The sequence below is a fragment of the Corvus hawaiiensis genome, chromosome 26, assembly GCF_020740725.1.
Source record: "Corvus hawaiiensis isolate bCorHaw1 chromosome 26, bCorHaw1.pri.cur, whole genome shotgun sequence".
In the NCBI taxonomy this organism is placed as follows: domain Eukaryota; kingdom Metazoa; phylum Chordata; class Aves; order Passeriformes; family Corvidae; genus Corvus; species Corvus hawaiiensis.
The window spans coordinates 10,958,086-10,984,376 of NC_063238.1; the positions used below are offsets into that span (position 1 = coordinate 10,958,086).

Below are 26,291 nucleotides of genomic sequence, written 5' to 3' on the forward strand. Positions count from 1 at the left end.
AGAGAGAGTGGCACAATATGATACAGGGCTGGGAACAAGTGAGCAGAGAATGAGTCCTGGTTTTCAGATTATTTCTAAAGTGAAAATAGAGAGAGAGAACTCTGAGTTTTCAGATTCTTTCTTAATTGGTGTGAAATATTCTGGGAAGCATCAAACATAATTTAATCTGTAAATATTTTAAATAATTTTTAAAAGTCTCACTTTTCAGAATAATTTGAACTTTCTGACAATGAAAAAAATGTATAAATGAAAGTGAAATATGCTGAATGTATGCACATAGTCCACAAAAAGTAAAATGTAGAAGAGGAAAAAGGCCAAAAGGATAACATGCAGGATTTTCTAGTTCTATGGCATCATGTGAAGTGAAACATTTTGGTTTCTGTCCAGGACCTCATCAAAAACTACAGCATATCTGCCTACTTATGCTTAAAGCAGAATTCTATGCTATTAAATATCACACAGAAAACCATACACTAAAAGACTTTTAGCAAGTTTATGTATTCAAGTGCTTCATTTAGGAAAATCTGGGTAGAACATTGTCTATGCAACCGTTTCATCTCTTGTTCACATGGCTAAATTATAGTCTTTAACTACATAACAACATACCACTTTATGGAGGGTGAAATTTCCTCAGTTTGAAAAGATAGACCAGTTCTATCCAAAGACAGTGCTGGCTTCCAGATCAGCAAGGCTGGGGGGGTCTCATATCCCATCAGCACACTCCACTGCTCACTTGCTGAGAAACCAAGCAAAGTGGGGTTTTATCACATGCATGGGGCTGGGCACACTGCTATAGGTTTTCAGATGTCTTATGAAAGGCAGGTACCAGTGAGATTCAGGAGTCCTTTCAGACATTGTTGGGTCCTCCACTCTGACCAAAAGCACTTCTGACTCCCTTACTCCTACCCCATTAGGCAGTGCACTGTCCATTCCTCAGTTTTCTCATCCCAGTTTTCTGGCCCTGCAAGACCTCATTTTGGCCTGTGCTCTAAGCCTTGTTCCCCTGCTTGTCTGTCCTCAAGTCATTCCCTTTCTCCCTCTTGCCCTCCCTCCTCTCTCAGGTCCAGTCAGTTCTTGACAGACATGTCCTGTTCCCACTGCTTACCATTAACGATCTCTTTTTCCAGCCTGATCAGCAGATCTGCTTCTCCCACCCCCCTTGTCAATCAGCTTCTTTCTCCTTTCTGCACTCATTGTCCCGTTTCTTGGTTGACATTGCCAGTCCTGGGCCCCCAAGCCCCCACTGCTTCTTCCCCCCCCTTAGCTTCTTTGCTGGATTTCCTGCTGTTCCCCAGACTGCTTGTCCTTATCGGGTCACCTCCTGCCCTCTGCATTTCAATCAACTTTCTCCCACCTACTGACACCACTCACAGGTGGACAGGGAATAAATGTCCTGAGGTGTCCAGATCTCTAGCACATGAAAATTGCACGGTTTTTTCAAAGGATTCTAATAGATGCCTCCTTGACAGGAAGTCCATCATGCCTTTGACAGAGTTCCTGCTCTCAGTGCAGAACATGGAAGTGCTATCAAATGAAATCTCACATAATTTTTTTCAGATGTTAAGCATAATTCCTTTTCCATTACTGTGGTTCTCAAAGATGGCTACTGTTTGGGCTAAAAAGTTTCAAAAATTCAGCCTGAGGCAGACATCCAGTGTGGAAAATTTAAATCCAAGTATAAGAGAGTTATAAGCAGCTGAAAACAGGATCTTATAATGAGAAGTGTCAGACAACATCAATATTGGAAAGTGCTACCAGCTTGGCCCATAATACAGGCTTTGTTAAAGACATCACCCAGGCTAACAATTGCTATATCAAGTTATAGGCTAATGCCTTTTGCAACTGCTGAGTTATAAAATCTTTAATGATCTTTTTGGTTGCAATGGTAAACCTGGCAGCGACTGGGAAAGACCCACAAAGCTGGAGAAAATGTAGAAAACCTGAGGTTTTCTACTGTGTTTAAGTTACAAGACTGGGAGCTGTGAAATCTGAATTATATTCTTGGCAATGTCACAGGCTTCCTGCGTGACTTAGGTCTAGCTCAAGGTTAACCTCCTGGTGCCTCAGTTTCCTCACCATATTTTTTGGGACAATGCTTATTTCATTTCCTAGGCGTGCTGGCATACTGAGCTGGCTTTCTACACTGCAATGCTGTGATACACTAATCCTCTGCAATTTTTCAACAGAAGGGAAAAATCAAACTTCTCGGGTTTGAATCTATGGCTTGCGTAATGGGAAGAAAGCAAGGAGGAATTGACTGGAATGATTCAGAAGCTCAAGTTATGTTGGGTTCTGTCCACAGAAGCATAGAATCACTGTGTTTGAGTCCTGAAATGTCATATAAACAGTGCTTTGCAACTCCTGTAAATGGTTTCCTGACTTTGTTAAAGGAAGTGGGCTGTCTACTTAAAGCTCTTGTCTGGGTCATGGTGACTAAACCTTTCTGCAGCTTGACTTTTTAAAAGTTTGCGTTTGTTTTAACTCGGAAATGTTCCCATAAGCCTCAACAAATAATAAGGGTGTAGAACATAATATACGTCCTTTGATCTGTGGAAGTGCAGAGATGTCTCACTGGTAGATGTAGCCCAGTTCACCTGTACACTAATCCACTAATGCTGACAGGAGTTAGAGGACTAACTCTATTGTGTAATACTGTAAACATGTCATAATTGCTTGTAAAACATGCAGGGAAAAGAAGTCTTGGGAATTATGAGAATTTGAATCACACTCAGCTGTTAAGTATTAGAGATCCCCTGGATCAAATGATATTTGTCTTGCACCCATTGCAACCCCCTGGACCTCTCAGTCCAGTACAGAAATCATTAGCTCATTGTAAAAGGGAAAACAAAACCCTGTCTTAAGGCATCTGTTCATGTCAGGTACCAGGCATGTATATTCTGCAGCCTCTCCAGAGACACATAGATGTCTGTATAACTGTTCACCATGCCACGTGTTGTTGTTTGCATAAACATAATTGAACATGCTAATACAGAATACCATTATTCTGATATACTAAACTACACTACATGTGATTAAAAAATAACAATGTGTCCTGGGAACAGTTAGCAAAACTGCCAGAATGCAGATAAAAATTGTCTTATTAAAATGCAAAAGTAAGCATTTATCTTTCCTGTTATCCCTATGGGGGCCATTACACATAATAATGAAAAGATGTCCCTTGAAATGGCCTTACTTTTTAATGAGGCTTTTACCCCTTGAGTCATAATCTCCATTTTACTAATTACAAGCAGAAATGGCTTCCTAAACCCTCCAACTGCTGAGTACAAGCGGCTTCTAAAGATGAGGCTTCCCAGTCGGTTCTCAGACTTGGGCAATTCAGAAAGTGTTGGGCTACAGCTAAGTTAAAGACGGGGGTTGACTCTACAAGCCAAGCATGTGAAGACCCAGCAAAGACATCTGCACATCACAGTGTCAGTTCCTGGGTAATTCTGTGACATATTCCATAGTGCTTTTTTGTTAACAGTCCTCTGGTTAAACAAAAAACAAATGGGACACCCATTGTGATTACTTGCTGGTTGTTATTTGGTCCCATGGACACTCCTGTGCTTTCCTTTTACTCTGGCACTTGTCTTCACTCAGAGCCTGAAGAGCCACACATTAACTGCTGGTGCTGGGCCCCAGTTCTGACTCACTTGCCCTATCCTATTCTCAGTAGTACTCAAAAAACCACACGGTGCAGGGACTTGAACGCTTGTATTTCAGTAAAAGCCTGGCTTTTCCCTTCATCCGTCTATTTACTCATATCCTCTTGGGCTTTTGACCAACAAACCATTTTTGGTTAAAGTATTTTGGCAAATATGATCCATTATCACAGCCACTGTTTCTTCTACTAGTATTCAGGGCTTTGCTACACGTTTGACATGGGAACTGCCTTACACAGCAACAAGGGTAAGCATCTATTTCTGCAAGCTGTCACTCAGGGAGCTGCTTAAAACTTAACAGCACTGAGATTATTTTTATGATAAAATACTAAATCATTGCCAATGCAAAGGTGAATGGTTCAGGCTGTCAGTCTGAAGTCTCATAACGTGCACTGAAATAGGGGGTTCAGGGGGCCAAAAGGTATCTAACAATGCATTATTAAAGTTAGAAAACTAAGTAATCTAAAGGAAGGAAATTCCAAGATGATTTGGCCCTCCCTAGCTCCAAGCCATCCTTTCTTTTCCAAATTCAGTTATCTATTCTCGTATTGATGCCCCAGGTCATTTCATCTCTTCATTTTATGCTGGTGGTTTTCTCTCAGGTAATGAATATCAAAAGAGAGAGTAGAGAAGGAGTGAGAGAAGCTGATGGCTTTTTGTTTTAATGTCAAAAATTCTGCGAAAATTCCCTGGTCTGTAAAGGAACACTCCATTGTGACGTTAAAGTGAGAAGCTGGAGTAATCACCTGTGTGCTACAGTTTTTCTGAGCTTGGTCATTTTGAGGCATAGCTACCTCTGTTATTTACAAAGGCCCTACATCAAAACCTACAGACACTAGAACTTCTTAGAGAAAAATTTGTCTATTATTTTTAAATGGGTGAACCCATTTCTTTTCCATAGTCTTTTTCTTGGAAATTACTGAACTGTTTGGCTAAAAGGTTCCATAGAGCAAAATACAGCCTGAGTTAGATAGCATGGAAACTATCACCACTAATGATTGAAGTTTGGCAAGACTGTAAATAGCAGAGTCTCTGAGTGAGTCAATCTTAATAATAGATGGGGCAGTCAAACCATCCTATATGATAAATTGTTATAACTTCCATTTCAGTTTGAAAGCCGCTGATGTTTGTGAGAGGCAGGTTGTCAGTAGAGCCCTTTAGTGATCAGCACAGCATGCAGAGGTTCCCCAAAATCAGGCAGCTGCTGTTAGACCTGGGATGACACTCAGAGGGGCTGACCTCATATTTCCCCTGTAACCACAGACCATCCTTGGTTTTGCTTGGCTCAACAATGCTTCTTCTCTCTCAGTTACATCACTCTCCCATAGTTTTCTTCACTGTTGTCTCTCTCTGACTTCTCTTCCCCTTCTCTTCTTTCCCTGGCTTCCCTTCTCACAGTATTTCAGCCTTTACCCATACACTTTCCCATGACATCTAACTGAGAGTTTAAACCAGTTTGGCTGCCTTAGATGAGAGCTATGGTTTCCATTCCGGGAGACAACAGTGCTGGCCATGTATTCCCTGCCCACTATCACCCTCTTCACCTCACAGTTCTTGATTTCTGGTAGGCCTGAGGATAAAAAAGGAGACAGGTTGGATTGCTTTCTTGGTGGCTGTGGGAAGAAGAGCTGGAAGCCTGGTCTAGTGTCTGTAGGACTTGTTTATATGTCACATTCCATGTGGTATAGGAAAGTAACACTATATATGACTGTAATCTCTGGTTAGTGACATTTGGCAGCTCCCTGACTGAATTGCATCATATTTATGTTGCCTCAGACAAGTCTTAATTATGAACACTTTGATTTTTCTACCAGTTTTCCCAAGAAGTTCACCATGCCCACATCAATCAGATCTGAATTATTTGAGCCCTTCCACAAATGTGCTTTTTTGGTTAGATTGAATGTGTCTAGGTTGGATGTGAGGTTTTCCAATGTGACTTCATTTCCTAGTAGGAAACAAGTACAGGGATCCAAGGTATGTCCCACTGCCCAACTGAGGGACAGCATCTCTGGACAGCAGCTTTTTGCAGTCAGGCCTGACTGCTGGGTTGAGGCTGGCAGCTAGGGCAGGGGCTGGGCACTGTGAGGGGGGCAGGCAGGGGGACAGCTATCACCCAGAAGAGCTCTGTCCCTGGAAAGGGAGAGGTTTCTGTCATTCTCTCCTCTTCAGTGGTGTCTGATTTTGTGAGCACCAGGGGTACCTGTGTGTAGACTGCTGGGGACACAGGCAGCAGAACTACTGGCACAGGTGACCATCCAGGGTCTTGTGAATCTGAAGAAAACTAAAAAGGAAAACAGTGAAGATACTGAGACTCCCCATTAACTTGCTGGGACTTAACTGGATGTAATAAATCCCAAAAAACCCACATTGCAGACCTAATCAAGTGTTTTGTCACTGCTTCCCAGGCAGTGGAAAAGCAGGATAGAGCCATCCAAACTGACTATTCTATCCAGGTCACAGACCATATACAAGCAGCTAAAGATCTCCCACACCCCTCCCTCCCTAGAAGCAATGTGGCTGCCTTTGCCAGGGTGCCATGCCAGCATTAATGCTCCTTTCCAAGGCCAGCTGGCTGGCTTCTGGTGTCTGTGTGTCTTTGCCATAGGCAATCCACAACTCCCAGATATCTGGGAGCCTGCTGCATTGTGAGACTGCTTTTCTTCCTACTTCCTTCCAGAGGAATTGGCAGGAGCACCTATAAACCTTTGGTAAAGGCTGAAATTTTCAGTCTGAGTGGGTTCTTACTTGTCACCTTGAGCTAATGGAAAAACATGCATGAAGTTTGGCAGGCCAGGTAGAGGAGATGGACCTCCAACCCTTTGTCTCTTTTTGGCAAGTTTTGCCTTAGAGAAGATGTGGCAGCCAAGCAGGGTGGGGATTCCTTCTTGCTCTACCTGAATATGTCCTAATGGGATGGAGATCTGTACTTCTCAGACCTTTTATCGAACCAGCAAATGTAGGCAGGATAGCAAGCCTGAACTTTCAAAAGTCAGAAGCCAAGCTCCAAAACATCACAGGACTTGCTTAAAACCACTAGGTGTTTCTCAGATGTTTCCTCTGGGCACTGAGCTTTTATTTCATATTCAAGTGGAAACCAAGAGGAACATACTCTTTCTAAAAAAAAACCCTGAAAATATTTCACATGAACACTAGATTCCAAAAGATTAAGAAAAAAACATAGAGTCACAAAGGCTTTCAACTCCCATAAAACTCTGGAAATAACTTATTTTAATTTCAAAACCCTCTAAGCTATAAAAGGAAGATTTTTGGTAAAGCAACTCTGACTCATTCTAACACATTCTTGTTTCATTCATACATTCTTTTGACTCAAAGACTAAAAGACTTGGATTGCAAAGCCTCATGCATGTGTGTTCTTTTTTTTATTTACTTCACAGCTTTTTTTGGGAAATACCTCAATGAATACAATGGCAGCTACATCCCTCCTGGGTGGAGAGAGTGGGTTGGATTAGTGAAGAACTCTCGCTTCTATAATTACACCATTTCTCGCAATGGTAACAAAGAGAAGCATGGATTTGATTATGCAAAGGTATTTTCCAGACGCATAAATGCCACATGATTAATCCATATAAAAATAACTTTCAGATAATTAATTAATTAACCAACTACAACCATGAAATTGAGATGTCATTTTCTCTCCAGGGCATTGCAGATGCATTTCCATGTGAGAATATTAATCACTCAACAGAAGAAAGTTCCCAGGGCTCTTCAGTGGAGCCTGGTGATTCTTCCCTCCCTCTCCGTGATAGAAAGTCATGTTTTGGTGGCAGAAGCAAACAGTAAAGAAAAGCCTTTCCCCAAAAGAACTGTGCCCCCTGCTCTACTGAACTTTAAAGTTTACTGAGTGTTGTCAGTTACTACCCACAGAAGAACCTTGGTTAATGTTGTTTTCCATTATAGAGTGCACACCAAAGAAAGGCTGTACGCCTGTGGTGTCAGACTCCGGATATGACTATGAGAATAGATAAGGGCAAGAACACAGCCATTGGAAAGGTTCAGAGATTGTTTGTGCTCTTGACAAAGTGTGGAAAGTATGCCAAGGTGACCTGCCCACTGCCATGAAGTTTCTTGGAAAGGCTTAGGAGCACAGATCGCAGACTGCAGAAAGCAATCTGGAATTTCCTCAGATTGTAGCTCAAGGAAGATGATACAGATGTTGCAGCTGTGCTTTCTGACCCATGTAATGAGTTTTTATTGAAAGCTAGTGATGGCTGTTTCTGATTTTCCCATCCATAGAAATTGCATTACACTGATTATATATTTATAGAGAAAAAAACAGAAAATATAGAATATTGGTTAGTCATACATTCCTTACACACCCTGTGTATGTAGCTAGAATAGCAAAACATGAGAGGAATAGATGCTTTGGGAGAGCAGTCATACAGGCATTTCACTTAAACAGGCCACAAACCCAGAAATTATCACAACCCTGGTGCCTTGCACTCATTATCCATTTTGGAAACTAAAGGATCACTCACTGTCTCATCCATAAGTTTGCAGGGTTTGTAGCAGCCAGGGCTGCCGTGTGTGCTCCAAGGGGGCTTCAGGAAAGGGGAAGGGGCAGGGGGACAGGGAGCGGGTGAGCGAGGAGGTCACAGCTGGTTGGCTTGTCCTAGCACTGACATGCAACACAGACCTTGTCCCTCAGGCTCTGCTTTTGCAGCTGTTCAGGGCCTCGAATCCACAACATAAGATTAGTCATGCCTGGAAGTGCTTGAAATTACAAACATTGTCTCAGCACTTTCTCAATGAAGCTCGAGCTAGACCTCCAGGCCAACAGTGAATACTCCAAGGTGGCAGGTGGTTTAATTTAAGTTTTCATCTTTTTTTCTTAGTTCCATTTCCTCCCTTTTCCTTGTAGGCTTCCATTTGCCACCTTAGCTGTGGGTTAAGCCAGTTTATTAGCGAGTCACAACCTTAATCTCAGCAGCTGCACTGCTTAAATTTGCACAATTAAATGAACAGAGCCCACAGGAATTCAACTGCTCCCTGCATTCTCATTTGCAATTTCTTTGATTAAGATTTTTTGCAATCTGTTGCCTGTTGTAGCTGTCTTCCACTTTGTACATATGCAAAAGTACAGTCTGAACAAAGAGTGTGCAACAAAGGTTTATGTAAACATAAAACCAGATTAAGATTCAATGTTATTTGGGAGCCATTACCTTATGAAATGTTTTATCAATGAAATTTGAGAAACACATCTTTGTCAGTACAGTCTGTCATTTTAAATGTTACTTAGCATTATCTTACCAAATCTGGTAATCAAATTTACTTAAAACTTTCTGTTGTATCTTATTTGCAAAATACTGTCTCATTTATGTGGCATTGCCTGCTTAAGAAAGTAATTACTGCTCAGTCTCCTCTATGCTCCCTTAAATCATACATCTCTTTGATGGTATGTTTTTACTTCCTGATCTGAGCTTTAATGAGGACTTGAAAAATAACGTAATAACATGATAGTATGTGATCTAATTAATCATGCACTTTGTAACTTTTGCTTTTTGTTAATCATATGTTCCAGGACTACTTCACAGACCTAATCACTAATGAGAGCATTAATTACTTCAGAATGTCTAAGAGGATATATCCCCATAGGCCCATAATGATGGTCATCAGCCATGCTGCACCCCATGGCCCCGAGGATTCTGCACCGCAGTTCTCAGAGCTCTACCCCAACGCTTCCCAGCATATGTAAGTCAAAACCACACACTGCCAGACCCGCTCCTTGTGTCTGCTGCTGTGAGGGGTTTGTGGGGTTTGTTTATGGAGACGTCGCAGGAACAGAGAATTCAAATATGAGACACTCATGTAAGCAGAGAATGTTTGCATGTTTCTTTTGCTGTGCTTGCTCCTTTCGCGGGGGAGAGTGACAGCTCTGACCATTATTAAAGCAGAGAGAAGCCCTTTTCCTCCTGGGAAGTTGTGGGAGATTAAAAGGTCAGTATTTGGCTTTGTAAGGGCAGCTTCTTACAATACCCTGAAAATATGTAGACACAGGTCAGGATCTGTTGGAAAGATATTACTTCCTTCGTTTCTCTCTAAGATATGCACTTCCTGGGCTCTAACTAACTGAATGCATTGAGAGTAAAAACACCCTTTTGAAGCTTTTGAGTGTACCAGATTTGTTTAGAGACTAGATACTGGCAGATTCCCAAAATAGCCTATCAGACTGCATTTTTAAATAACATGCTTAATCTTTTCTGGTGAATAAAATATAACAAAAAAACCCAACTCTTCATTTTGTTTCTAGAACCAAAAGCAACTTCAGGTAAAAATCTGTGGATTGTCCACATCTGTGGATTCCACATATTGCTTCATAGCTTGAATATTCTGGGTCCTTTTCCTTATAGTGAGAGGCAATGGAAGATTTCCGCTGCACTTGTGCCTACCATGGCTTTGTAGACCAGTCTTTCCATTTGTTCTAAAACAATGTCTTTGCACACCTTCAAAAAGAAAAAAAAAATAAACAACCCAAACCAAACCCCACCAATCACAAAAAACACCTTAATTAAATATTTCAGCTGGATTGTACATTTATTTGTCCTCTCAAAATGAGGAGAAATCAATTTCATTAGACAATGGGAAAGCTTCTTGGTCTAAAAGTTGTATTTTGGACATGCTGCAATAGTTCACACACAAGGAAGGTTTTTCTACTTACATCGGATACTTTAATATTTCAAGGAGTGGTAGTTACTGCATAAACAGCATGCATAAACTGATCACTAGTTGGAGCCAGAAAGAGATTTGCTGTTCATGGCACATGGTAACATTTCTGTTGTTTTGCATCTTTTTATCCTCTTACTGGCTGCTACTTTCTAGATATGCCAGTTTCCCTGACCTTATAATCTTACATTCTCCATGATCCCACATTCCTGGGACTAGACTGCAAGTAATGCAAACCAGTCAGCAATGTTTTGTAGTTATTTATATATTCAGAGTAATTTCTGCCTGTATAGGGAGCTAATGAAGATTTTAGTTGGTAAATAAGGTAGACACACCTGTTATTATTGGGTTGTATGGAAGAACTTCCTCAGTCAGTATCCTGAATTATGTGCTCCAGCAGAAAGTAGCAGGGAATGACGGTGGGGCGAGGGGAAAGTAAAACCACAAACTTTTTCCCTGTGTTTTTCTAGCTTCTGCAAATCACCAGTTTAGGTGAAGCATCCAGGTCAGTGTGCCGCATTCTCTTTGCACTGATTTGATCTCTTTTGGAACTCTGGTGGCAGCCTCACCATCTTGTGGCAACAAGTTCCACGGTGTCACTCTCTTCACAGGGGACAGAGGGCTGCTTTTTGTTTCCTTCTAGACCTGAATCTTGGTTATGCCACCTGTGTCCCCTACTTCCCATTCTGTGAAGAGTAATGAATAGTCACTATATCAAATTGAGTGGATTTCTCCCATGCCTCCTTTCAATTGCCACTTTTCATAGCAAGAGTGTTATATCTATTTGTTCTCACCCCATTCAACAGATTGCTTCCCATTTAGTAGCACAGACTGCCTGGCCTCAGGCAAGCCATCCTGTCTCCTGGGGGACTATCCATCATACAGGAGGGCAGGATTCAAACTGTTTCCGCTTAGCTGTGGGGACAGTGTCTGGAAGAAAAGCACTGAATCATTGTATCTCACCCTACCTCTCCTCAGGCCAAAGCAACTCATTTTAGGCTCCTTGCTCCCTGTCTTCTGACAAGTGCTTGTAGGAACTTGCTTTGGTTTATCATGCTCTTGATGCTTTCTACTGCTTGGTGTTTTCAGCCTGCTTGTTTTCTAACTTGTGCTAGTAGAACAAACAGCTTTAGTTAGTCTCAAAATTTTTAACTGCCTCTGCACCTTATACAGGTTATATGTTACCTGCAAAGATTAAGCAAAATCTTAGCTAAAATTAATTTTTATTTGTGTGGACTCCTGGGGTCTAAATACCTTGCTCTGGTAGGCTGCTTGTGAGAGCACTCAGCTGTGCTTCTTCTTGCCTTCTGGTGTTGTTTATTTCTTGGCAACCTTCTTGCAAAGAGTTTTTTCTCCAATGACCTCAAGAGATCCTTGCTGGCTTTTCTTGTTTCTTCTTGAACTGCATGTGTTAAAGTTCAGTCTGCAGACTGAGAAATGAGACAAATTGAAGATAAACTGCTAACTTGGGTTTTGGTGGCTGAAGATTCCTACTGATTTCTCTATCAAAAATACGAGCAATGTGCTCTAAAAGATTCAGTTCTCACAGAAATATTCAGTGCTCCCTATGAAAACAGCACAAGAACAATAAAATCCCTCCTGCCAAGGTTTGTGTAATTTGAACATTTAACCCTTAGGTTTTCTTCCTTGGTGGTCAAGCACCATTTGAATCTCTTTCGTTCTGACCTTGGGTGACAGCCATCTGACCTTGGATTTTGTTTTTAAAAATGTAGTTGCTGTATCATGTTACTGTAACGCCTACCTCCAACAAAGAAGGGAAACCAGGTCAAAAGCTGCTTGCTGGCTTAACAAACTGAGATGGAAGGTTATACCTACAAACCAAGGATTAAGATAGCCTGTCAACCACATGTGAGAAGTTTTGCTTAAAAGAACAGTAGCTGAAGCAGACCCTTAAATTATGTGATGTCTCTTTGCTGGTAAAGTGCCTGCTAAAGATGGAAATACTGCCACTATATATTAAAACAAAACAACATCAAAAAAACAACTCAAAAGTTTGTTTAGAAGAAGTTTTCCACTGGCACATATAAAGACGGGAGTGGCTATGGCAGGAAATACTCCAGTTCAGGGAGAGCTCTGCCCTCAAGTGTGGGCGTCTATTGGTCTCATTTCCTCACTTATCAGCATGGCAAGAATAAAATCAAATGAATGCAGCAGCAAAGTCCATAAGATTTATGAAAAGTACGTCAAAGACAAAAAGAAAGTGAAGAATTACCATCATTATGTTACAGTCCTGTCCTCCTCAGCACAAACAGGCTCAGTCGCATGGAAAGTCTTACAAAGACATGAACAGTAATGATGTGTACACTGTTTACTTATTAAGTGATTCCTGTTAATTCTTATTAATTCCAGTTTAAAATTAAACACAAACTATATCACACTGGAAACAGCAGACTATTGTTTTTAAGCATCCATTCTCCCTCCCACTCTCCCACTTCTCCTCTCCATAAAATATGTCCTATTTCTGACATCTAAAAATATTTCTGAAGGTTTATTCTGGCTGCTATCACCATAATGAGTGATATATTTTCTGAAAATAAATCACACTAATGCATGTACTCTAACTATCCCCAGACATTATTTCTGTGAAAGAAAATGGGGCTGTAGAAGACGTACTAGATGAAAGCAATACTGAGATTTTTGCTGTGGTAATGAACATCATCTGTCAAGGAGCAGGGTTGTTAGGCCTTTAGAAATGTTGTTGTTAAGTATGAAGTTATGTTACAGGACAATCTTGTTTCATCAGACAGCTGAGCAGGAAAGCTCTGATTCAAAGGATGCTCTAATGAAAGCCTGAATTATCTGTTATTTGCAGGGCCTCTGGCACTTTAACTTCCCTCTACCTTCCAGTGTGAACCAGTCTTAGGGGAACTGTGAATCAGACTTAAGCTGTTTATAAGCTGTGAAGTAAACAAACATTAGAAGCAAAAATCTGCAGGAGACAGGTTTACTGAAGAATGTAAAAAATGAAAATCTGAACCACTACTGGCTGTGCTGAGTTAAAATCCTTGGGCTGGCAGGAGAACTGACAGGCAGATTTTATGACTACCTGGAAGCAATCCTATTGCCAAGCTAGGAACATTAGGAGGAGCAGATAGAAATGATGTCTTGGAATAGATCAGAAACCTTCATAAGCTAAGAAAAGGTGGCAGATAAGAAAGGCAGAACTTTATATTTCCGTTTAAAGATCATATGAAAGGTGCTGATATACCAGGTGTGTAGGTCAGCATGTCTGCAGTAGGAAAGTGTCAAAAGAAATGCTGTTGCAGCTCTGGATCCCCAGAGTAGTCTTTAGTGTGAGTTTAGGGTGTGGGGTGGCTGCAACTGGAGTCACTGAGGCCGAGTCTCAAACATCTGTCAGTAACAATGGTATTTCTTGTAATGTGGACACGGGACCATTAGAGTGGGCTCACACATTTGCATCAGCAATAAATCTTGACATGTCAGTGTGTAGTGGCACTGCTGGCCTCAGGCCTACTTGGACCCCTGACTTAGAGATAAATTATCAAAATCGTAACACTCGTCACTGTGGGTGTGATTTTAAACAAGACAAGAAGAAATGGTGTGAAATAGAAATGTAATGTTCTAATTGCACAATTAACTTCTGCAGAAGCATCAAATTATGTTTCCTAAATGAAAAAGGTGCTACATTTAACAGGCAACAACTGTTTTACTTCTCTGTTCTGAAATATAGCGGTTGCGTTACTCTTTGGAATGTAAGCTTGGAAACTTTCATACCCCACATACCTAGAACAATAAATATCACTGGGTTTAAAAGATTCTCCTTTTAAAAGGCAGCAAAAGCAGACCCAGAATGGTGAAATTCAACTTCACTTTAATACTGATCATGGCCACTGGTTGTGGGGGTTTTTTTGACTTCTAATTTTGGCCAGAACCTAGGCTTCCTGCTTTCCAAGAACAGTGTCTAAACCTGGAAGTCTACTTTCCCTGGAAACAAGGAATTTGCTTCCTTTGTTTATTTACACTTGAAGAAACATGACCACTTATGCCATGTTTGCTAATCATATTTCAAAGAATAATAGAGGTGCTAATTCTGTACAGAAACTATTCGTTTTTTTCAATCAGTTTTACCAGAGGTATTATTTTAAAATGTTGTTGACTTTTATTTTTATGAAACAAAAATGTTCTTGGGCCATCTAAGTACTGTATTATTTTCACTAACTGGACGAATCCCAATCCAAACAGAAGATTAGCCAAACACTTTTGGGATAAAACCCCCTGAGAACTCTATGGAATTATTCAAGCCCAACATTTTTAGACAGTATTTTTGTGAACATAATTTCTTTTGTTGAGTAGAAACAGGAGGGAATTAGGAGATTGTAAATAGGAGCAAACACAGATTTTAACTATGAGAAATTGAACAAATGTTTGGAAACATACTTTTTTCTTTCCACATTATCCCATCTGTTAGAGACATGTATATATTTAGATCAATTTTTTAGAAAGCAAATGTTAAAGTTGTACTAAATTCTTGAAGCTCTTAAAACATGCTGAACTCTCGCAATCCCTTCTTAAACTGCAAAATATCTTTTAGTAACAGTGATTTGCAAAAGGGCTATATTCCATTTATTTCATTATCACTATTCAGTTCAGTTACTAGTCGAAGCTAGTCATTTCTTAATTATTTGTTTGGAGACTCCATTTTAATAGATCCTCAAGTACAAGCATCCATTTTTTGGGTTGTTGGTTTTTTTTTTATTGTTTCTTGTCTAACTTAAAGTTATTGTGGTACCTTAAAAGCCAAATAAGATGCGTTCTTAATTTTGAAGTTCAAATTTAAATATATAAATATAGTAAATATGTTGTCAGAGTTACTGAGGCCTTTTGATTACAACAGTGACTGCTAATACTGCTCCTTTTCTCTCAACATAACTATAAGTATCTATTTGAACTTATGTTTACAGACAAATAAATTATAAATTTTGTGGAGAATCTTTCTTTAAAAATGCAGTAATGCTTATAAATATTTATTCCTTCCATAGTCTATAGATCATTTGATTATCACTGTAAATTTCTCTGTAAACTTATTCACATAAGTAATTGATTACAAAATCTCAGGGTGAAATGTTCTCATTGTAAGTATGCATTTATAGGAAAGTACCTGACTATGTTCAGCATTTGTTATTGTTAAGTATTTTGAATTTTTTTGTTAGTTTAACTGAGAGTATCAACTCAGGATTTTGTGAACCTGACATCTTCCAGAACAGATCTGTTATGGAGTGCCAAGTGGTCTCTGTGTATTAAGTTCTTCACAGTATGTGTTGGACAAATAAAAGTGAGCAGCCGAGCAATCTAGATTTGCCCAAGTTAGTATATTCTACAAGAATGACAAGTACTACAGTAGCAACTTGCCAGACTTAGAGGGCATGGACAACCTGAAAATAATGGGCTACCTGGTACTGTGTGCTGATCATGGGTGAACTGATGTACTCAACACAAGATGGACTCATGACTGAGAGGAGTCCATGGAGAACATGGTACCTATCTTCAACTTTATCCTTCCAGTGCAAAGAGGAACCAAGGAAATGTAGATGTCAGTGTTACTTTACAGCAGTACTGGTCAGTACAGAGCAAAGTTGTTCCCAAAAATGGAAGGATAGAAACAGTGAGAGACCATGCCATAATGACTTTCAAGGGCTTATAACAGCTGAGCATTTAATTGATATCTCCAGCTGCTTCAAGAAAAAAAGTTGTGATAAAATATTATCGCTGACCAGGAAGAGGTTTGTCTACATGGAAAAGTTTTCAGAAACCAGCAATATTCTGCCTAGGATTTACCTCTGCAGTGGTTGGTTGGCTGGTTGGCTGGTTGGTTGGTTGGTTGGTTTACACCAAAAAAATAAAAGGTAGGTAGATTTGAGAGCAGGGTCAGATCTTATGACTGGCAACCAGTGCCATTCTGGTGGATTTCTGAAAGGCCCAACAAACTGGGGTACACAGGGAACATATAGAAGTGGGGTTTTGAACACTCGGACACAAAACCCCACAAGAAGTGGGGTTTTGGAATTCCTTTCTGTCTCTTCCTTAGTACTCTTTCTCTGACATTATGGACCCCTGTTTCACATTTATCCATCAGCCAGCGACACTGGATATTTCACAGAGGGTTCCTGTTCCTTGAATTGTCTGGGAGGAAAATTCTGCTCACTCTCTGCCTGCTGCATTTCTCACCCAGAAAATTCAAAATGCATTTGGAAAGTGTCTGTGAAAGGTTTCAACCACCCTGCTAAACCCTTGAGTGCTGCTTTTAAAAACTATCCATTATGTGGAGGAGGCTTCTCACAATAGCCTGGGAACATAAGACCTGAGCCTGCTTCAGCAGCTGGCTCTCCTTCCTGGCACAGCAGCAGGCTGTCACCGCACTGCCGGCTGAGCTCAGCTCACAGCCACCTCATCCCTCTGTGGCTGGGGCACTCAGGACCCCACTGAAAAAAACCCCAGGGTTTTACTAGGAAATGCTGATTAATCAAAACTGAGCTCTTTCATGGGAAAACATCTTGTCTGATGAACTTCCAAGGAAACAGAGAAAAATTTGCACTGGAAATATCCTTCTTTTCTGTCTGATAACTGATAAGTTCCTAAGACTTGCTTCTTCAAGGTCTGGGTCTCCCTCTGCTAGTACTGCTGGCTAGCCAGTAAAACAGAGGGCTGTGCTCCTGGGATAAATCTTATTAATTTTATGACAGTATTAATTTTAAAAGTCAGACTTCAACCATGGGAAATTACAAAAGCTTTGACTTTTCAATATGAAATAAAAGATTTTTCAGCAGAAGAGGAATTCTAGTTTATGCTTGTCTTTGCTCAGTAGGGAGTTAACCTTTTCATACTCCTTAATCTCTATCAAAGTCCTGTGATACTGTTGCCTTACTTCTCTTTTCCCTTGAGACTAATGATTAAGTAGGTTAGTCAAAACTTGCTGCGTTTACTAGAGGCATAGTTCTCAAATTCTGCCTAGCTTCTCAAATAATGGTCTCCAGTTAAAATGTGTACTCCAGTAATTTATTGAAGATGACTATCAGTTTACTACTTTATTCTTTCAGCTGATTTTTATCCTCAGAATATGTAGCTAAAGGTCATACATACAATATCTGATACAAAATCAACTTGATTCCTGTGATCACATACAACCATGTAAAGAAAAATGAAAGCTAAGGGAAGGACTGGTCAAAGGTATGACTTCAAGTTATACAGTATTCTGAAATTGTTCATTTTAAGAAAAGACAACTACACATAAATATTTCAATGGGAAAAATGTACCTTTTGTTAACGCACGTTATAATTTTCTGTACCTAAGCAGCAAATTAATATTGAATTGAATTTTTATTCTAAACTGAGAAGAGAATAATAAGAATCAAATTAATCTAATCACACAACAGTATTTTCTTCACTTTCTCTTTATGTTTAATTTTCAAATGTAATGCTGCAATTCGTGCATCATGTACTGCAGTGTAATAGAAACAGGGGAAAAATAAAACCCAAAGAACCTAATCAGAATGACAAAGCCTAGATTCCTTCTTTCTAGAGAAGGAAATTGTTCATATGTAGGTGAAACCATTATGGGACATCAGTTTTGCTTGGTTTCTCTTCACCTTGTAGTTGCCATGTATGCTAGGTATAAAAACAAGACTGATGGAGAGCTCTTGTAACATGCTTCTCTGTAGGGAAAATTCACTTGACACATTTTTTGCCACACCTTTTCTTCCAAGGTGATATCTCTGGGAAAATATTCTTGTTTCTTATAGGACATCTTTAATAATACACTGGCTGTGGATAGAACACCGCTCTTAAATATTTCTTTTGATGTTTGTACAAACTCTTAAAGCATCATTCTTTGCTTTAGATAGGACTCTGTTCCATCCTTCTTCTTAGTACTAATATTGAGAGCACTGTTAGCTCAGTTTTGTTGTCATGGTTCATTTTATACTTGCAATGCACTGTGCTTTGCATTCACATTAAATAAATAAAAACACCTCAACAGTATTTAGTGTAGAACCAACTGTAACACTGGTGCTGTTCTTAATACTGACTGCTCAATTTCTCTATCCCACTGGAAAATACCTTTCTTTGACTTTTATTTAAAGGTAATTTTTCTACTGGGAGCATCAGGGCAATATACCCTAATATTAAGGGGAAGCAGTCATTTTTGATCTCTGACTTCCTTAATTTTTCTGCTTATCTATATGAGATGCATCATTCAGATAAGCTTTTTTGATGACTACAGTTTTGTTTGAGAAACAGATTTTAGCAAATCCCAAATGTTAACATGGAACCTGTAGTGGTCTTTGAGTGTGAAAGAAAGCTTGGAAAGCAAGCAGTTAAAATATTTTTAGGAGATGATACATGACCAAATGAAGCTTGGAAGCCACTGAAGTGATGTTTGTTGGTATTTGTCAGATACCACATGGAATTTGTGATTTAACTGTTTGTTGGCTATTTCTGTGTTGGAGGAGTTCCCACCTCCCTCTGATGCCTGTCATGCTGCACAACTTTTCAGATCCATTCTTTTCCTCCAGCACTCCCAGCTATAACTATGCACCAAACATGGATAAGCACTGGATTATGCAGTACACAGGGCCCATGCTGCCAATCCACATGGAGTTTACAAATGTCTTGCAGCGCAAAAGACTTCAGACCCTGATGTCTGTTGACGACTCTATGGAAAGAGTGAGTGCAAGAAACTGCTGTGAATACAATGTTATTAGTTGGTAACAAAGTTTAATTAATTCTTTCTTTACCTTCACCAACTGCATTCTGGGGACAGTCATTGTGCTGTGAGGAATTACTCCACTTTTTCCCAGTAGAAATGAATTCTGGTTCTCTGCAACATGATGCCAAGCTCCTGGCTTTCTTCTTTCAATTGCTGGGTTAAAAAACTACTTTTTTGAAGGGAAAAGTCATTGGGCCTAATATAAAGCCTGGTATTAACAGAAGATGCATCACCTGTGTGTACACATGGATAGACACAGGTGCACACATGACAACTTCTATTCATTTCACACACTCCCTTCACAGTTTGTCCTTCAGTTGAAATCTGGGAACTGGCAAATCACAGCAACTCAGGTGTCAGTCTACGAGTGTTTGCAGAAGTTAGGCAATGCCGTGTACAGCTAATTATAGGTAACATGATACATGAACTATTAGGTGTACTTTGTATGACTTTTTGTTCCAAAACCAAGCACCATGACCAAAGATCTTCCCCCAGAGAGATTTCTTTAAACTTTAATAAAAATTTACAGCTTTTTCCCAAGCCCACAACTGTAAGGAATGAGAGAGTTGTAGACTAGCACAGTAAATCAAATATGAGTACCTTTTCCCCTAAAGCTGTAGCAGACTTTTTTCACAAACTGTGTTTGAGTACACTGTGAATTTTGGACATACTAATGCAACTATCCCATCATTACCATATTTTTTCTAGTCTAATTTTCTGGACTTGCTTAATTGTCCCCTCTGTCAAGTGTGAAACTGAACCTATATGTTGATTTTTTAGCAGCACGGTGAAAGCAAGACATAAAAATGCCAATCCCCAGAATCTGTGTCAACAACCTCATTGATGCCATGTTTGATCCTGTATATTTAAGAGTTGTAAATGATGGTTATACATGATTATGCACAAAACACGTTTTGCTACACTTAACTCAGAGTTCTTTCTGTGCTGGCTTGCAGTTACACCAAATGCTTGCAGAGATGGGAGAACTGGAGAATACCTACATTATTTACACTGCTGACCATGGATACCATATCGGGCAGTTCGGACTGGTCAAGGGGAAGTCAATGCCGTATGACTTTGATATTCGAGTTCCTTTCTTTATTCGTGGTCCAAGTGTGGAGCCGGGATCAGTGTATGTTCCCTTATTTCTCTAGCACAGCTGTTGAGCCTAATGTAAAATGTTTCTGAGAGCATGTAATTATCACTCTGTCTAGTTTCATTTCATAAAGGATGCCCTATTATTGCAGAGCAGCGAGTCTCATGAAGAGGCAGTTCTTCCACTTTGCATATTATGAATAAGTTATAATGCCATGAGAAAATTGTGTAATGCATAGTCCTGTAGGGTTAGACTTGGATTTTGCTTTTAAAAACGATGTGCTCATCTTTACTGCTCACTCTGAGGTTTAGCAGAATGGGTGGCATCATGCCCTCATTGTCAGTGAGATAAGAGCAGTGTTGCTGCTGCACCTCCTTGTTTTATTGTGCTTAACTTTTTCTTTGTGATGTCAGTCTGCAGTACTGGCCTATCGTTCTGAGCTGAAGACTTCAAAGGGAGTTTTCTAAACTTAGCACTTCTGTAAAGCTTTACATCTTCAAAGCCCTGATAAGCATTAATTATCATTCTATTTCCAAGAGAATGTGAAGACTTATACATTGAACACATGACAACTATGACCTTTCCTGTTGACTTGCAGAGTGCCTCAGATTGTTCTGAATATTGATCTTGCTCCAACAATTCTGGATATAGCAGGCCTTGACACACCTCCAGATATGGATGGCAAATCTGTCCTAAAGCTTCTGGACTTGGAGAGACCAGGAAACAGGTGGGTCCCAAGATCCTTTTTTGGTCAGTTCAGAAGCAAACACCTTAGTAAATCAACAACTGAGTAGAAAAACAGATTCTGTGAAAATGATGACCACAGCTTTCCCATTTGAAGCGTCTCTTAAGTAGTAGATCTCTGAAATTGCACGTATATATAAATGGAGAGTTGTTTTTTTCAGAAATAATTTCTTAACACTTACAGTGGTATACTTCAGTGCCAGCAGTAAATATTTTTATTTTACTTTCAGGTTTCGAACAAACAAGAAGACCAAAATTTGGCGTGACACATTTCTAGTCGAAAGAGGGTAATTATTAGGGGTTAGAGATTTTTGGGAGAGCCTGCCTGCTGGGAACACTCCCTTGTACACACTTTCCTTTCTGCTTCCTCCTCTTCTTTTTTATGGTCAGAGAAGCAGTAAGTTTTGCAAGCAAACTGACAGGCATGACTTTTTTCCTAGTTTCCCACCACTGCCTTTGTAAGCTACTGTGCTCCCAAATCCCTTTCTCTGAAGAAAATTGAAAGCATGCTTTTCTGGTGATTCTCCTAGCCTCTTTCTCTAACATTGTGCTTGTGCCCAGTTTTGTCATCATCTGAATAATTTTCTTACCAAATCTCTGTTTCAAATCCAGCTGTGCAGAATCCTCCTATCAAATGATTTTGTATTTCCCATCACATATTAGAAGCATTCTTCATTTTTGTTCCAGCTAAGACTTATGTGTAATTGAGATTCATGACTACAACTGCTCCTCTCTTCACTGATAACTCCTTATACCCTCTCACCTTGCCAGTTGTTGCTGTGAAAATTTTCTGTGGGTAAAAATTTTACAGCAATTTTCTTTTGGCACTTTATGACTTTACAGATTATGAAAACCTTGTCTGATGTATTACACAACAGTGTATACAAGACACATTGTAATGTGTAAGATACAGCCAAGCTTGTGCTGAGTGTGAAAGTCCTGTTGTGTCTTCAGCTGGGTTTTTCAGCCAAGAAAGTACTGGTTCAAAGAGTTTTGCTTTGTGAAAGAACCTACATTTATGTATGAACGGTGCTGAACTGTACCAGTTAGACATATTTTAGCAGCACTTGCTTATCTTCTGGCAATTTTCAGCCAATTACCTGAGCCTTTTTTCAGTATGTGACCTACACCGAAGGTCAGTAACAGAAATGTGGGGATTTTTTTTCCCTGAGAATACATTAAACCTTCAAGTAGCTTCATTGTTCAAGTTACATTCATCCTTAGAGCTTAGAACAATGTATCTAAAACATTCAACTTTATTTTTGTAATAAGCAAATTTCTACGTAAGAAGGAGGAATCCAACAAAAACACTCAGCAGTCTAATCAACTACCAAAGTATGAGAGAGTAAAAGAATTATGCCAACAAGCAAGATACCAGACAGCCTGTGAACAACCAGGACAGGTAAGCCACAAGTAACTGCAGTTTTCTAGATGTCGCGGCAAAATACATTTTTACACTACGGGTCAAAAGAATTTGAAGAATATGGCATTTGGAACGTAACTAAAAGATCACTGTTGTTAATATCTTCTGAGCAAAAAGGACCAGAAAAATTTCTCTAAGCAGTGGTCCAATTTAAGGTGTTGAAGACCCAGTCCTTCATTTGCTGTCTTAGTACAGAGCTTATTGTAAAACTCCCATGCTCAAACATAACATGAAATGACTGCTTTTTCTTTGATCATGTGTATTGATAAATATGCAAGATAGTTCAGTCATAATTGTTAATAAGAGAGAGAATCTTTTTGAGCAGTGAAATCTTGTACTCAATGGGCTAGCCCAGGATTACCAAAGCAAGCTGGTTAGTCCTAAGGTTGTACATTAGTTCATTTGCTGGGATGAACAACTGAACAGCACACTTAGTAATCATCATCCTATATTATTTATTGAAACACCTTAAATAGAAGGCTCCCCTTGCCCACAAACACTCCCTATTTCAGGTCACTGTAAGGATTCAGGCAGTGATAACCATACCCAAGCATTACTTTTTCTTCTTGCAGCCTTAATGATTTCATTATAATGCCTGACTCTGATACAAATTGTCTGCTCGTAAAACCAAAAATTACTGCACCCCTGGCTATTATGCTTACACCTGCATCTCAGCGGTGCATGCACAGGAGAAGAAATAAATTAAGAAAAGTGATTCTGACTCCAAATTCTCTTCAATCCATCCTGAATTAATGCAATACCTATGGTAACATATGAAGATGGATTTCCTGGAGAGATGTATAAGCAAGCTGTGTGCCTTCTCATTGACACCACCTCCAACCATGCTGAGGCACATGCTGCGGGCCCCAGGCAGTGGCTTGTGCCTGCCTTGCTGTCCTTGTGCTCCGTCCCCATCCTCACACACCTCCCCAGAGAAGTGTGAGGTGATTTCTCCCAGGCAGGCACTGGCGCTTTCCCCTCAGATGTTTGCTCAGAGCACTGCAGCCAGCCGTGGGCCTGGCGCTGAGATCTCGGTGGGCTGGTTTGAACAAGGGCACAAAGCCTTCTCTGTGCTCTGCTCCCCTCCGCTGCCACCCATGGTGCCTCTCCCAGAGCAGGTCGCACTCTGCCTGGCCAGCCCGAGGGAGCTGGGGGGAGCTCTCCTAGAGAAAGGCTCCATCCCCTTCTCATCCTGCAGAGTGTAACAGTAAATCTTGGTTAAGCACAGATTGGGCTGGATTAATGTTTCGGCTGTCACATCCTTGGTCAGGTCCTCTGTCACAGCTCTCACCTCACACGTGCTCCTTAAATGCAGCCACTTTTGAAGGGATATACACAATGTCGCAGTCTCACCCAAGGGCAAAGTTTCCAGGAGTTCAAGCACTGCCATTGTAAACAGAGATTAAATTTGAAAATCTGAATGCTTTATAAAAACTGAAAGAGATCATTGGAGTCATTTAGATTATTAGGTGCTAAGATGTTTCATTTTAAAGTAACAAAATATTTTCTTTGCAATTATTCCTTATATGTACTGCCTCATATGCCGAAATCCGGGTTTGGAGTAACTACTTCTCCACATACGAATAGAAAAGGTTAAGTATCCTGACCAGATACCACACCTGAAGCAGGAGGAAACACTGCTCACAGCCCTGTTCTCAGCCCAGGGCAGTAGATCATCCCATACTGGTGAATCCAGTTTGATAAAACGGTGAAGGAAGAAGGGCTTCAGTCAGCAAGGAGGCTACAAGAGCAATAGTGTTTGATAGTGGGTCTCCCACCTACAAAGTCTCATGGAGGTCTTTTCAATGCAGAAGATATGTTGGCTGCACAAAGCCCAGCAGCCATCCCTCACGGATGAAGGACAGGGCTGAACTGACCTCTTTAAGACCAATTTTCAGACGCAGCCATTGGTGTGTACACGTTATTTTCTTAAACAAATAGATCAAAGTTGTCCCTGATAATTCTAACATCCTGAAGGCTTCCTGCAGGGATGCTGAATTAAATGTGCCTATGGAAAGCTTCTGTTAGGCAGAGCATCATGAGGGGTGGAGCATCCTCTCTCTGTGCTTGTTCAGCCCGTGGGGCACAGACCCAGTCCTCCCACTCCTTTCACCCTCATGCCAGCCCTAGGAAGCAAGGCCAGCTTCTCTCTCAAGGACAGACTACATGTGGTGCTCACAGGAAAGCCAGCATAGAATAGGTAAGGTGTGAATTTGAAGACCAACACTGGAATAATATGGACTTCAGGGAGGCACCGCAATGTGAAATAAGTGTCTACAGGATTTTTTTCCATGTAGAGAAGTTCTTAAAAAAAAGTTAGTAGGTCAAATAAATATACTTTAGTCCGAATATGTTCCTTCTGAGTTCCAAATATGCACTTCTGAGCCATCATAGTTTAATATGAGGTTCCTGCAGGAGATTTGCTCTAGTCATTTTGCACCTCTTAGAAAAGAGAAAATATTGCTGTGTGTGACTTAACATTGTTTTATCTTTTGAGATTAGTATATTTGATTTCAGTTACATAGGTGCATATATAGAAATAAAATCTTCCTTTAAATTATGATGGTTTGTAATACTCCCTATGTTTAATCAGTTGCAGTTAACATTAATTGAATTAAAATTACTTTCACAGAATGAGTGATTGCTGACAGATTTTTAAATAGTGAAACTACTGGTCTGTGGGAAGCTGCTGCTAAATGTCTGAAGCTAAGAATAAGTATTTGGGGAATTAATACACTATTAAAAGCTTGTTCTCAATTTAAATTTATTCTAGTCAATAGGTAGTTTATTTGAAAAGGAGAACACCAGGAAAATGAAAAAGGAAAAAAATTTTTTTCCTGTATTAAAATGAGGTGTGATCCTGAGACCCACTAGTTCCAAAATCTCCAAGGATGTGGTACTCAGGATAATAATTGCTTCAGCTTATTTTGTCTTAAAAAACAAGGCATAATAAAGATCTTTTTTTAACTAAAAGTTTCAAAATTCCTATTTTTTCTATGTGCAATATGTATCTGAAAATAGATAAAACTAAAAAGGGTGGGGGGGGAAGAAGACTAAACATCTGTAAAATATAAATATAAAATACTTTCACTGTTATTTTTTAATGCATTTAAATTTTCTAGCACCATTGGCAGATTGCATCACTTTCATTGTATTTCCCATTGTAGATCACTGTCCCCTTGCCATTTTTTCATAATCTCCTTTATGGGAGGACAGTTTCCATGAGTTCACCCTCCTCCCTGAGAACATCTCAGAAATGAGATGTGCATCGGATGTGTTCCCTCCTGAGTTATGTTCCGGCAGTCGTTGACGTGGGTCGGCAGTGAGCCCATGCCAACGAGGGGAGCACTCCTGCTGATCTGCATGAGCAAGAGCACTGCTAACAGGTCATGGGAAGTGAGTGCTCACCTCTCCCTGGTGCCTGTGGGCTGCAGCTGGAATGCTGCGGCCGGGTTGGGATCTCTGTGAGCAGCGGAAGTTCGGTGCGCTGGAGCAAGTCCAGTGGAGGACCCCAGAGATGGGGTGGAAGTACTGAGGAGGGGCAGAGGTTTGTTTAGCCAGGGGAGCAGAAGGCAAATGAGGAAGCTAATTGTTTCCTTTGATTAACTAATGGCTAATTAGGGAGAAGACAGACCCAGGTATGTCTTGGAGGTGCACAGCAAAAGGGCCACCAGTAAGAGACAAGCTGCAGCAAGGGAAATTCTAAATAGATCCATGGAAAAAATGTTACCATAAACGTGATTAAGAACTGGAGCCCAAAGAGCCTATGGAAAGTCCATCCTGGGATACTTCCAAAACCTAATAATTTTGCTACTTTGAGGAGGAGGAGGATGAACTAAATGACCTCCAGATGTTCCTTCCAGTACATGCTCTTAATTTTTTTGCTTGCTTAGTACCTGGACTTGAGGATTTCATGTTTTCTTCTTCCTCCTCAACTTCATA

At 40.2% G+C, this 26,291-nt stretch overlaps 1 protein-coding gene across 13 annotated transcripts in view; it reads left to right on the forward strand.

Annotated features, from left to right (window-relative positions):
- SULF1 (sulfatase 1) overlaps nt 1-26,291 on the forward strand; it is a 124,799-nt gene that overhangs the window by 72,092 nt on the left and 26,416 nt on the right. For all 13 annotated transcript variants that reach the window (XM_048286177.1, XM_048286183.1, XM_048286179.1 and 10 more), the window contains 7 exons: nt 7,058-7,209; nt 9,202-9,371; nt 18,893-19,043; nt 20,043-20,218; nt 20,781-20,909; nt 21,157-21,213; nt 22,199-22,328. In XM_048286177.1, the coding sequence (XP_048142134.1) occupies nt 7,058-7,209; nt 9,202-9,371; nt 18,893-19,043; nt 20,043-20,218; nt 20,781-20,909; nt 21,157-21,213; nt 22,199-22,328 (965 nt within the window). The remainder of the gene's footprint in view (nt 1-7,057; nt 7,210-9,201; nt 9,372-18,892; nt 19,044-20,042; nt 20,219-20,780; nt 20,910-21,156; nt 21,214-22,198; nt 22,329-26,291) is intronic.